Source organism: Hyaena hyaena, unplaced genomic scaffold, assembly GCF_003009895.1.
Source record: "Hyaena hyaena isolate Hyena2069 unplaced genomic scaffold, ASM300989v1 scaffold_892, whole genome shotgun sequence".
Lineage (NCBI taxonomy): Eukaryota > Metazoa > Chordata > Mammalia > Carnivora > Hyaenidae > Hyaena > Hyaena hyaena.
The window spans coordinates 31,809-44,966 of NW_024081509.1; the positions used below are offsets into that span (position 1 = coordinate 31,809).

The 13,158-nt window shown below is 38.0% G+C and overlaps 1 protein-coding gene across 1 annotated transcript in view; it reads right to left on the reverse strand.

Moving 5' to 3' along the window:
* OCA2 (OCA2 melanosomal transmembrane protein) overlaps positions 1–13,158 on the reverse strand; it is a gene marked incomplete at its 3' end in the record, with an annotated part of 210,733 nt that overhangs the window by 21,381 nt on the left and 176,194 nt on the right. Inside the window, exon 14 of the mRNA XM_039220235.1 lies at positions 7,819–7,957. Coding sequence (XP_039076166.1) covers positions 7,819–7,957 — 139 coding nt within the window. The remainder of the gene's footprint in view (positions 1–7,818; positions 7,958–13,158) is intronic.

The window sequence follows — 13,158 nt, forward strand, 5'->3', positions numbered from 1 at the left end:
TGAAAGAGCATCCTCGGCTGGAGAGCACAGGATGATGTGAGCAGTGGCCATCAGGACTGAGGTGGTTCAGAGTGTCCCTCTTGGCCACAAAGGGCCCAGGAAAGAACTTCTCTCTCCCCTCACACTTCCTTTGCCTGTCTGCAGAACTCTCTGCCATGGTCAGCTTCTGGGGATGTCTCTCTTTTGGGGCAAAATCTTTACTAGGTTAATCTGAGATTAATCTGTCAACGAATAAGTCAGCAGCAACATTGGCTGATTTTCTCTTTCTTTTACTCCATGCTTATAGCTTCAGCAGATATGTACAGGTGATCCCTGAGCCCTCAACATGACAAATAAGGTTTCTGTCTCCATGAAGTTATCCATGAAAACCAACTTCTTACAGGTGAGAACTCTTGCTCTTATCTGCAGTGTCTATGGAACACTGGTGCCACAAAAAAGGAGGTTAGAGTCCCAGTGACAAAGCACAGGTATGGGGGTTACCTCAGAGCAGGAGGGACCACAGTACTGAGGCAGATATAAGTGCTCACGCAGAATGCTGGAAAGTCTCTTTACACGGGTAGGAGGGTGAATTCTGGGGGATAGAGGGGCAAGTCCAAGAGAATGTAAGTGAAGACCTTGAGAGACAGTGCCCAAGACATAGGTAAGGAAGACCATCTTCCAAAGGCCTGCATTAGGAGGAGAAATGTTTACTGTATTGTTGCTTATTAAAATTTATTTGTCCTTCTCACTTGTTGAAAAGATCTAAAACCACTTCTAAATTTACAAAAGATATAATATAACTAGAAGCCATTATCAATAAAGTTGTGTCAGAGTTTAGGCTTGACAGTGTACAATAATTTGAAGTTCTTAATCTCTTACAGTTAGTTATCTGCACATTCAGTGCTTACCCTGGAAAACAGCATTATGAATTAATTAATGACCATATAAGCCTTCACCACTTCTCTGTAGTTCTTCAATGAGTATATTACCTTGGACTTTGTGTTCATCTATGGAGCTTATACCCCAAACATCTGGTTTAAAAAGGTCCATGATACTTTCATAGACCCCTCAAAATCTTTTAATTTCTTCTAAAATTAAAAGTAAAAAGCATTTCTTGAGGGGAGGTGGGCAGGGAGATTGGTTAAATAGATGATGCGTGTTGATAAGGGCACTCATTGTAATGAGCAATGGGTGTTGTATGTAAGTGATGTATCACTAAATTCTTCTCCTCAAACTAATATTACACTGTATATTCACAAACTGAAATTTAAATTAAAAAGGGGGAGAAGCAAAATAAGAACTTTTGATTCAAAGAAAATGGCTTAAAATAAAATATGAATATATTTGTCTTTATATCAACTCAGCCATAGAACATAATTAATATTTTTTGAAGGAAGCTGTCCACTAAGGCAGAGGTATTTGCATTCTGAGTAATTCTGGGTCCTCTTTTGAACATATTAACTATAATTTTTTGTCTTGTTAGAAACAATGGGCAATTGAAACAAAAAGTGAGGGGTAGAATAAAGAAAGAAAATGACTAAGGGAGTCCTGAGAGGGCCTCCACAACAAAACAACACAACTTTTAGTAGAAGTATTTGGTTGCTACCAGAGTTGTAATGGGTGTATTTATCAAGTAAGAACAATGCAAAGTGGGAAAATTCCAGCTGGAAACTTTAAGAGATAATACAGGCAGGTGAAATATATCATGAGATGTAAATATTTTCACTAAACTTATTAGGTGCATGAATCTGGGCCACCTTGCTGCTTTACACATCTCTGTAATTTCCTACTCTTCTCCTTAATGTTCTCAATAACAAAACCACCCACTATTACATTTCCATCAATATAATGCTTAAATTCAGCCCTTTCTTGCAAGGTGCTGGTTCTATTTTGTCCCCTTTAGTCTTGTTTGGTGCTCTTTTGGTTTTGGATCCACTTAGCTACTTTTTTTCTTAAGTTTCTACAAAGTCCTCATTTGACAATGGAAGTGGTCAAAACTTGAGGCATGCAAAACTATGAAAAGATGATCCCCTCAGAATTAGATTATAACACCCACAGCTTCATAAATTACATATATTCAAAGGGGATATACGTATCACTTGGCTGAGTGACTCAGCCCACCAATATCATTTTCTAGGAGGCATGCTTTCAGGCTAACTCTGGAACAAAGTCAAAACAGTCAGTTGGGTTGGAGAATAGTGTAGCTGAATTTGATGAATGTTTTAGTAAATATCATGGTGTAATTTGAATACTGAATCATGTCTGGAGACTCAATAAGTAGAAGATGCCCAACTCTGTAGAGTGGGTGTGATGACAGGAGGAATCTGGTTTGGGACATCCTTCATGTGAGGGATACATGGAGTATGTGGAGGAGAGGTCATGACATACATGGATCTGAGGAAGGTAAAAACCTCTGAAAGAGACATGGAAGTGAGTGATCTCAACACACAGAAAACAAAGCAAGCCATGGAGAGCATGAGCTCCACTAGAGAATGGTGACCCAAGAGGAAATATTGTAAAAAGAAAAAATAAAAATAAAAAGAGCAGAACTCCAAGGCCCAAAGATATTGTAGATCCATGTGGAATCGGAAAACCCACAATGGAAACTAAGAGTAAGTGACAGGAAAGGCAGAGTAGGAAGCACCATCAAAGTTGTTGGCTGATGGAGTAGAAGAAAATCATGGTGGAATAGCAACAAAAGAACATCCCAGCATGCATAGTGCATGGTGGGAAAGGCCTGAGGAATGTCCCAGTGTACACATCTCTGGGGCACCATTGAGAAAGCCTTCCTCTGACCTATGAGATGTCATTCAGAAACACAGGGGACATGGCTCCCCTAAACAGATTTTTCAACTGTTATTTAAAAGATAGTTGAACAGTTGTGTTCGCCACTAATGATTCTCCCTAGAACAAGCATAAAAGAGTAAATGTAACTAGCAAAGGAGAATTACATCCCTGTTAGCCCACTGGGAGATGAAGGGACAAGACGTTATTGCAGGTGGAATACTACAGTGTAGGAGGACCCTGGAAGTCTTCCCACCTACCTGTTCAGTACTGGAAATCCCACAAACAAAGAACCATCCCAGGAGATCTGGGAGGAGGGAACAGGGTACATTGGAAAAACTTTCCTCATAACTTCCTATAATTTCTTCCTAATCCTCAGGGAATGTGGAAGAATTTTCTTAATGACTTCTTTTAGTTTTCCAAATTCCAGTACTGTTTTTTTTTATTACTCTTCTGAATTACATATAGAGTATTAACTTCCCTTACTAATATTTTAAAAATTAATTTTTATTTTATAATCCTTTTTTCTTCCTAGTTCAGTTCATAGATAACAACCAAACAATGAAGAATAAATGTGCGCACAAATGTGTGGCTGTGCTATCGTTGATAATGAGGTTTTATAAATTAATCTCTGCTGAAAACACTATCCCTGTAACTGTAAGTTCATTTGTGTCTCTATACAAATAAGTATTCTCCTATCTCTAAGCTACTGTAAAATAAATTAAAACAATACTCTGTTATCCACAAAAGGACATTCATTAGATACCTTTCCTATGATATACAGTTTAACCCAAAAATTCAAGAAAAGACATTAAGTAGAAGACAAGGAATTCCATCTTCAGTAAAACAAGGATAACCCTAAAGCCATTTCCCTAGAGAATGTCACTTTGGCATAAAGCTGTTTGAGAAGCCTAGGCTGAGTCTCAGTGCAGAGAGGGTGGTCACCTCCAGGGTCCTCTGTGGATTTTTATGAGAAACTAACCTTTCTCACTTACTGTCATACTTAAACTCTGGATATTTACAACAGCATGTCAACATGTCATGGAGGAATATGGAACTAGTCTGAGAGACTGCTCTTTCCCTTCAGCTTTTTATATGACTTGTTAGAGACCCCAGACTCAGAGCCTATCTTGGGTCACATTCCACTGTGTATCTCAGAGCATTCAAAGTTTAGGACTCTAAAGCAAGGCTCAAAATGATACAGTTAACTCAGTTTGTGTCCAAGAAAGAAATCATGTTCAGGACTTTACATTAATACTAATGTGATGCTGGCCAGGAACAGCTAAGCTGTTGCATTAATATGTTGTCACAAGAAGATGAAAAAAGGAGACAAATAATAGAAACTGAAAGCCAAGTTCTAAAAACAATCTAATGAAATGCAGTAGGCATGCTCTTACTTGAACTAGTTCTATACCTATTCCACTATAAATTTTCTATTGAACTTTTTAAGGTTTTAGCTTTTAAATTTATGTTTGTGATCCGCTTTTTTTTTTTTTAATTTATTTCTGAGAGAGAGAGACAGCGTGAGCAGGGGAGGGTCAGAGAGAGGGAGTCACAGAATCCGAAACAGGCTTCAGTCTCTGAGCCGGCCGTCAGCACAGAGCCCGACGTGGGGCTGGAACCCACGAACCGTGAGATCATGACCTGAGCCAAAGTCAGAGGCTTAACCGACTGAGCCACCCAGGCGCCCCTGTGATCCACTTTTGAGTTAATTTTTAGGTAAACTGTAAAGTGTGGATTCATGTTCATTTTTCCTGCATATGAATGTCCAATTTGCTCCAGGACCATTTGTGGAAAACAACAACAATTCCTTCCCCACTGAACTGGCTTTCCACCTTTGTCAAAAATCATTTGTTCATCTATGTGGGGGTCTATATCCAGACTCTACTTTATCTCACTTACCTATTTACTTTTAGTGATGCTAATATCATACTGTCTTGGCTATTGTAGCTTTATAATAAGTCTTGGAATTAAGTAGCACTAGATATCTCAATTTGTTCTTCCCATTAAGAGTTATTTTTGGCCATTCTAGACACTGAATTTCCATATAAATTTTAGAATCAGTTTGTCAATTTCTACCAAAAACAACAACAACCCTGCTATGGTTTTGACAGAGATTGAATATATCTGTAAGTCCATCTGGGAAGAATTGATATGTTAATAATATGGGGCCTTCTGATTCATCAACAAAGAATCTCTTTCCATTTAATTAGGTCTTCTTTAATTACTCTGTAATATGCTATAGTTTTCAGTACACAGGTCATGCATATATTTGGTCAGATTCACCCTGAAGTATTTTACATATCGATGCTAATTTCCAATTGTTTACTGCTAGAATATAGAAAACCCCTAATTTTTCTATATTGATCTTGTATAGCACACTTGTCAAATTCATCTTTTATTTCTAGAAGCTTTTTTTACAGATTCTTTCAACTGTCTATATGGACAGTCATGCCATCTGTAAAAGACTTTTCTTCCTTTCTGATGTGGATGATTTGTATCTCTTTTCTTACCTTAATGTGTCAGCTAGAGCCCCCACGAAAATCTTACACTGAAGTGGTGAGAATGGACATCTTTGTCTTGTTTCTATCTAAGGAAAGAGACACTCAGTTTTTCACATCTAAGTATTATGCTAACTGTAGAATTTTCAGAGGTGCTCCTTATCAGACTTATGAAGTCTCTTATTTTTTAGTTTATTTAGAGATTTTAAGCGATATTGGATGTTGGATTTTGCCAAAAGTTTTTCTGCCTCTATTGAGATGATCATGTTAATTTTATCATTTAGTTTGTTAGTGAATTACACTGGTTTTTCAAATATCATACCAATGTTTCGTTCCTAGTATAAATTCTATTTGGATATGATCTATTATCTATTTTATATTAGTAAATTTGATATGCTAATATTTTTAAATTAAAAATTCAAAAATCTATATTCATAAAACATTTGTTAATACTTTTCTTATACTGGCTTTGTCCACTTTAGGCATCAGGGACTCATGGAATGAGTTGGAAAGTATTCTCTTGTCTTTAATTTACTGTAAAGTTTTATGTAGAATTGGTATTATAGCATTATTTCTTCCTTAAGTATTTGGAGAATTCACCAAAGAAGACATCTTAACCTTGGTCTCTCTGAGTTCTATCTCCTAAACTCAGGGAGTCTGATGAGCTCCACAATGGTTTTTCCCTCTCTGTACTGCATCCTGGAAATTCTATCAAGGCAGTGAACTGGGGCAATGATAAGATTCACTTCATTTGCTTCCCATTTCTCAAAAAAACCCACTGTTTTTTGTTTGTTTGCCTAATGGCCTGTATCTTGATTGCCATTATCTGGTTTTGCTTTGTTTGGGGTTTTGTTTTTTGGATTTTCATTAATTTTATTTTTGGATGTCTCAAGCATGAGAGTAAACCTAGTCCCCATTACTCTATCTTGGCCAGAGCAGAAACTGTGTTATCTTTTTTCATCCATGTGTATCTACATACAACATTCTGGGAAACTAGATGCACCAAAACGTTAAGAATATTTATCTCTGAGTGGTGAGATTATGACAATTTTTTAAATTTGTTTGTGTGATTTATATTTTCTACAATAAATGTAATACTGCAAATTAAAAATAAAGCAGTATTTTTCTCTAAAAGCAGCTCTCTTCAGGGCACCTGGGTGGCTCAGTCGGTTAAGTGATAAACTTCAGATCAGGTCATGATCTCGTGGTCCATGAGTTTGAGCCTCCCATTAGGCTCAGCGCCAACATCTCAGATCCTAGAGCCTGCTTCAGATTCTGTGTTTCCCTCTCTCTCTGCCCCTCCTCCCATTCACACTCTGTCTCTCTCTCTCAAAAATGAATAAATGTTTAAAAAATTAAAAAACAGTTCTCTTCAAAATGTATGAGGCCTATCCTGGGTGACAGGTGCCCCTAGAACAGATCACAAGGCTCTGCCACCTTCTCATGTGCTGTTATAACATGATACTGAGCATACTGCTCAGTTCACACAGGAAGCCTGGTTAAGTGTTGCCAGGGTTTCCCAGGGTAACTAGGGAGTATTAAAGTTTAGATAAGGCGCTTAAGTCATATCCTGAATCTCAATACCTTAGAGCCATGCTCAAAGGCTTAAATACTTTTTATAAAAGATAGCACCAACACACATAAACATACTGGCACACTTCAACAACACACACATAAACATATCATCTAAAATAAATGATACCAATTTGGAAGCATTTTTGCTGACACTTCACAGAAGAGATATGGAGAAAATCTACCAATGAATGATAAATGAAAATTATATCATTTTAAACTCTTTAAGATATATAAAATGCTATTTTCTTTCTTTTTTTTTTATTTCTAGGAGAGAGAGAGAGAGAGAGAGAGAGACAGCGTGAGCAGGGGAGGGTCAGAGAGAGAGGGAGTCACAGACTCTGAAACAGGCTCCAGGCTCCGAGCTGGCAGTCAGCACAGAGCCCGACGCGGGGCTCGAACCCACGAACCGCGAGATCATGACCCAAGCGAAAGTCGGACGCCCAACCGACTAAGCCACCCAGGCGCCCCATATAAAATGCTATTTTCACTCTCTAATACTTTGTTTTTACTTTAGTATACAAAAAATTATGTTAGTATTTATAAGAGCTTTCCAAAATTCCTAAATACCTTCATTTTACAACTCTTAAAAAAATCTTAAGTTCTTCATCAGTAAATTCATCCACCACATTTCAAAAATGTGAAAGACAGATTATTTTATTTTTAATATTAGTTGGAAGAAACCCCAGTTCCCATTAATACAATGGGAACATCATCTACTATGCGTAAGTGTATCATGTTATACATCCTTTTCTTAATAATTTATCAGAATGGAAATGAATCAATTCAAACCACTTCACTCTACACTGAAGGATCAGTCACCTAATCTTCCTTCTCAAGATAACCAATAGCACTTGATATTAAGAAGTGACATAGAAGAGTTTAATTTATAATAAAGCCTCCTCATTGGGTAGAATGGTAAATGGGCAAGTAAGTTGGGGTCTATATTTATTGAAAGCAAACCTATTACACTGATACATACCATCTTTCTCAACTCCTGGTTGGAAACAATAATGACATTTGGTGGGTCCCCAATAGCAGTGGCAGCTCCTCCAATATTTGTGAAGATCACTTCTGCAATTAGGACTTGTCTTGGATCAAGGTTGAGCACCTCACACAATCTGTCACAAATGGAGGAAAATAAAAGTAGCCATGCTCTTCAGTTGTGCAACCTAAATATTTTTAAAACAGTTAGGTATATAAGGGAGGTACACACACGACCCTTTAGGAAGTGCAATGCTGGACAATGAACAAAGGCAATCTTTATAGAGGTACCGTTGACCCTCAGCATTGCATTTCTCTGAAAGTCAACCAACTACCCACCTTAATAATCAGTGTGAAAATGTACTCTTATCAACCTCCCACAGATCTGGAGGGAAAACAATCCCCTGGGTCCAGGCCCTGACACAAGTGAATAGGTGCTGGCCACTAGACCCTTCTGAGTCAGGGGTGGGGCAGAGCAGAAAGTACCACAACTCAGTACCTCACACCAAGCCTACCAATCTAATTGATTACCCACCTTCCCTTTCTCAGATGCTGTCTCCTTCTCCCTCCCCTCTAACTACCCATGGACTTCTTCCTTAGAGAAGGAGCACACACTCTATAGCTGTGGTTCCCTAACTTGACTAACACTAGATTTGTCTGGAAAACTTTGAAAGTCCTGCTGCCTGGCCCATGACAGACTAACCCCTGAGAGTGGGCCTAGGCAGTAGCAGTCTACAGGCTCCCAATGTGGATCCAGTGAGCAGAAAGTTGAAAAATATTGAGACCCCTGGGTGGCTCAGTCATTTAAGCCTCTGACTCTCAATTTCAGCACAGGTCATGATCTCACAGCCATGAGATGGAGCCCTGCTCCACTAAGCATGCAGCCTGCTTGAGATTCTGTCCCTCACTCTCCCTCTGCCCCTCCCTCACTTGTGTGCTCTCTCACACATGCTCTCTCTCAAAAAAAATTAGAAAGATGATAGATAGATAGATAGATAGATAGATAGGAAGGAAGGAAGGAAGGAAGGAAGGAAGGAAGGAAGGAAGGAAGGAAGGAAAGGATATTCTATTCAGATGTAGATACCTTGTCTCATTCGTATCTCTCCCCTCTGCTGGACTGGACACTCTGGTCATTGGTTTGCTTAAACAGTTACATTTAATCCATTCTCTAGATGCATATTCTACACCTACACTGGTACTTTTCTATCTCTCTCTCTCTGGAGTAATCAGACTATATAGTTTCTCTGAGTAACACTATCCTCATTTCTTTCTTGTCACCTCCTACCATATTCTTCTATCTGTCTCTGAATTAAGCCTCTTAGTCTTGCTGTCTGGTTACTGTCCAATTTCGCTTTCTCCCCTCCCTGACATTTCTCTCAGTGTATATGCTCTTCCATCAGCACTGTAAACACCTTGCTCTCTATTTGTAGCTGGGAAGTCTGTTTTTATACTTTTAGACTGCCTTTTGTGTTTTGGTTTTTTTCTTTTTTCATTTCTCTTTTCTTCTTCGTCTTTTTCTTATTTTCTTTTTCTTTTTCCCTTTTGGTTTCCTCGTTTGTTGGATGTGTCTCTGCGTTTGCGTGCCTTTGTTACCTGTGTGTTTGTCTGTCTGTTTTCTCTTTGAGGGCTACTTCAAGAAACAAGCCAAAGTACACATAGTGGAGAGTCCCAAATACCACTACAAGTAAGGAAATAAAATAATCAAATAACAAGAGACAACATTAAAAGAACACTTCCTTAATGGACAGGCCCTAGACAGTCAATAAGCCTTCCTTAATATAGCAGTACTTGAAGGTGCAGAGCACATGACAAGCTTTCAAAACTAACAAGAGACACAAAGCTAGCCAAAATGATGAAACGGAAGAACTCTCCTCTAAGAAATTCAGGAAGAAATGACAGCTAAAGAGCTGCTCAAAAACAGATATAAGCAACAAAACTAAACAAGAATTTAGAACAATAGTCATAAAATTAATCGCTGGGCTTGAAAGAAGCATGGAAGACATTAGAGAAGCTATTGCTACAAAGAGTATGGAGCTTAAAAATAGTTGTGATGAATTTTTAAAAAATGCTATAAATCAGGTGCATCATAAAATAGAGGCGTCCAATGCATGGATTGAAGAGGCAGAGAGGAGAATAGGTTAATTAGAAGACACAATTATAGAAAAAGAGGAAGCTGAGATAGAGATAAACTGATCCAGGAACACGAGAGTTCGAGAACTGAGTGATACAATCAAATGAAACAATCTCCGTATCATAGGAATTCCAGAAGATGAAGAGAGATGGAAAGGTGCTGAAGGAGTTCGGGAACAAATTATAGCAGAGAACTTCCCCAACCTTGGGAGAGAAGTATATGTTGAAATTCAAGAGTCACAAAGAACTCCCCTCAAACATAACTTGAATCGATCTTCTGTATGACATATCATAGTGAAACTAGCAATATATAATGACAAAGAGAGAATTCTGAAAGCAGCTAGGGAGAAAAGGGTCCTAACATACAAAGGGAAAACTATCAGAGTGGTAATAGACCTATCTACTGAAACTTGGCAGGCCAGAAAGGAATGGCAGAAAATCTTCAATATGATGAACAGAAACAAATGCAGCCAAGAATCTTCTATCCAGCAAGCTGGTACTTCAGAATAGAAGGAGAGATAAAAGTCTTTCCAAATAAACAAAAATGGAAAGCATTCGTCACCACTAAACCAGCACTACAAGAAATCCTGAGGCGGGGGGGCACCTGGGTGGCTCAGTTGGTTAAGCATCGAATTTGGCTCAGATCATGATCTCATGGCTTGTGGGTTCGAGCTCCACATCAGGCTTTATGCTGACAGCTCAGATTCTGGAACCTGCTTCAGATCCTGTGTCTCCATTTCTCTCTGGTCATCCTCTGCTTGTTCTCTCTCTCTCTCTCTCTCTCTCTCTCTCTCTCTCTCTCTCCCTCCCTCTATCAAAAATAAATAAACATTTAAAATTTTTAAAAAAAAGATACCCTGAGGGGGACTCTATGAGGGAAATGTTGCAAGGAACGCAACGTATCAGAGACACCACCACAAGCATGAATTCCACAAAGGAACAATGACTCTATATCCATATTTTTCAATTATAACACTGAATGTAAATGGAATAAATGCTCCAGTCAAAAGACATAGGGTAGCATAATGGATAAAAAACAAAATCCATCTATCTGTTTTCTATAAGAAGTTAACTTTACAACTGAGGATACCTTCAGATTGAAAGTAAGAGGATGGAGAAATATATATCATGCTACTGGAATTCAAAAGAAAGCTGGAGTAGCTATACTTATATCAGACAAACTGGACTTTAAATTAAAGGCAGTAACAAGGGATGAAGAAGGGGATTATATAATAATTACAGGGTCTATCCATCAGGAAGAGCTAACAATTATAAATGTCTATGCACCGAATATGGGAGCACCCAAATACATAAAACATTAATCACAAACGGAAAAAATCTTATAGATAAGAATATGTTAATAGCAGGGGACTTTAATACTCCATTTACAGCAATGGATAGATCAACTAGACAGAAAATCATTAAAGACACAATGGACTTGAATGACACATTGGACCAGATGGGTTTGACAGATATATTTAGAACTCTACATCCTGAGGTCTTGGAATTCACTTTCTTCTCAAATGCGCATGGCACATTCTCCAAGATAGATCACATACTGGGACATAAAGCAGCCCTCAATAAATAAAAAAAGAATTGAGATCATACCATGCACACTTTCAGATCACAATGCTATGAAACTTGAATTCAATCACAGGAAAAAGTATGGAAAATCTCCAAAAATATGGAGGTTAAAGAACACTCTACTAAAAATGAATGGGCCAATCAGGCAACTAGAGAAGAAATTTTAAAATATATGGAAACAAATAAAAATGAAAATACAACAGTCCAAACTCTATGGGATGCAGCTAAGGCAGTCCTAAAAGGAAAGTACATTGCACTCCAGGCCTATTTCAAGAAATTAGAAAAACACAAGTACAAAATCTAACAGTGCACCTAAAAGAACTTGAGGGAGAGCAAGCAGAGCACCCAAAACCCAATAGGAGAAGAGAAATAATAAATATCAGACCAGAAATAAAAAATATGGAATCCAAAAAAACAAAAAACAAAGCAGTTGAACAGATCAATGAAAACAGCAGCTGTTTTTTGAAAATGTAAACAAAATTGACAAACCTCTAGCCAGGCTTCTCAAGAAGAAAAGAGAGAGCACTCAAATAGACAAAATTATGAATGAAAAAGGACGTCTTACAACCAACCGCTCAGAAATACAAGCAATTATCAGGGAATTCTATGAAAAATAATATACCAACAAATTGGACAACTTAGAAGAAATGGACATTCCTAAACACACACTCACTACCAAAATTCACATGGGAAGAGATAGAAAACCTGAACAGCTCCATAACCTAGTGAAGAAATCAAATCAGACATCAAAAACCCCTCAACAAATAAGAGCCCTGGGCCAGACGGCTTCCCTGGGGAATTCTACCAGACATTTAAAACAGTTAATACCCATTCTTTTCAAGCTATTGCAAAAAATAAAAATCAAAAGAAAACTTCCAGACTCATTTTACAAAGCCAGCATCACTTTGATTCCCAAGCCAGACAAAGACCCAGCAAAAAAAGAGAACTACAGGCCAATATCCTTGATTAATACGGACACAAAAATCCTCAAGAAGATACTTGCAAATCGAATGCAACAGCACGTAAAAAGAATTATCCACCAAGATCAAGTGGTATTCATTCCTGGGTTACAGGGCTGGTTCAATATTCGCATATCAACGTGATATACATCACATTAACAAAAGAAAAGATAAAAACCATATGATCCTGTCGATAGATGCAGAAAAAGCATTTGACAAGATACAGCATCCCTTCTTAATAAAGACCCTCGAGAAAGTCGGGATACAAGGAACTTATTTAAACATCATAAAGCCACTTATGAGAAGCCCTCGGCTAACATCATCCTTAAGGGGAAAAACTGAGAGCATTCCCCCTGAAATCAGGAACAAGGCAGGGATGTCCATTCTCACTACTGTTGTTTAACATAGTGCTGGAAGTCCTATAATCAGCAATCAGACAACAAAAGGAAATAAAAGGCATCAGAATTGCCAACAAAGAAGACAAATTCTCACACTTCACAGATGACAGGATACTCTACATAGAAAACCCAACAGACTCCACCAGAAGCCTACTAGAATTGATTCATGAAATGAGCAAAGTTGGAGGGTACAAAATCAACATACAGAAATCGGTTGCATTTTTATATACCAATAATGAAGCAACAGAAAGACTTATCAAGAAACTG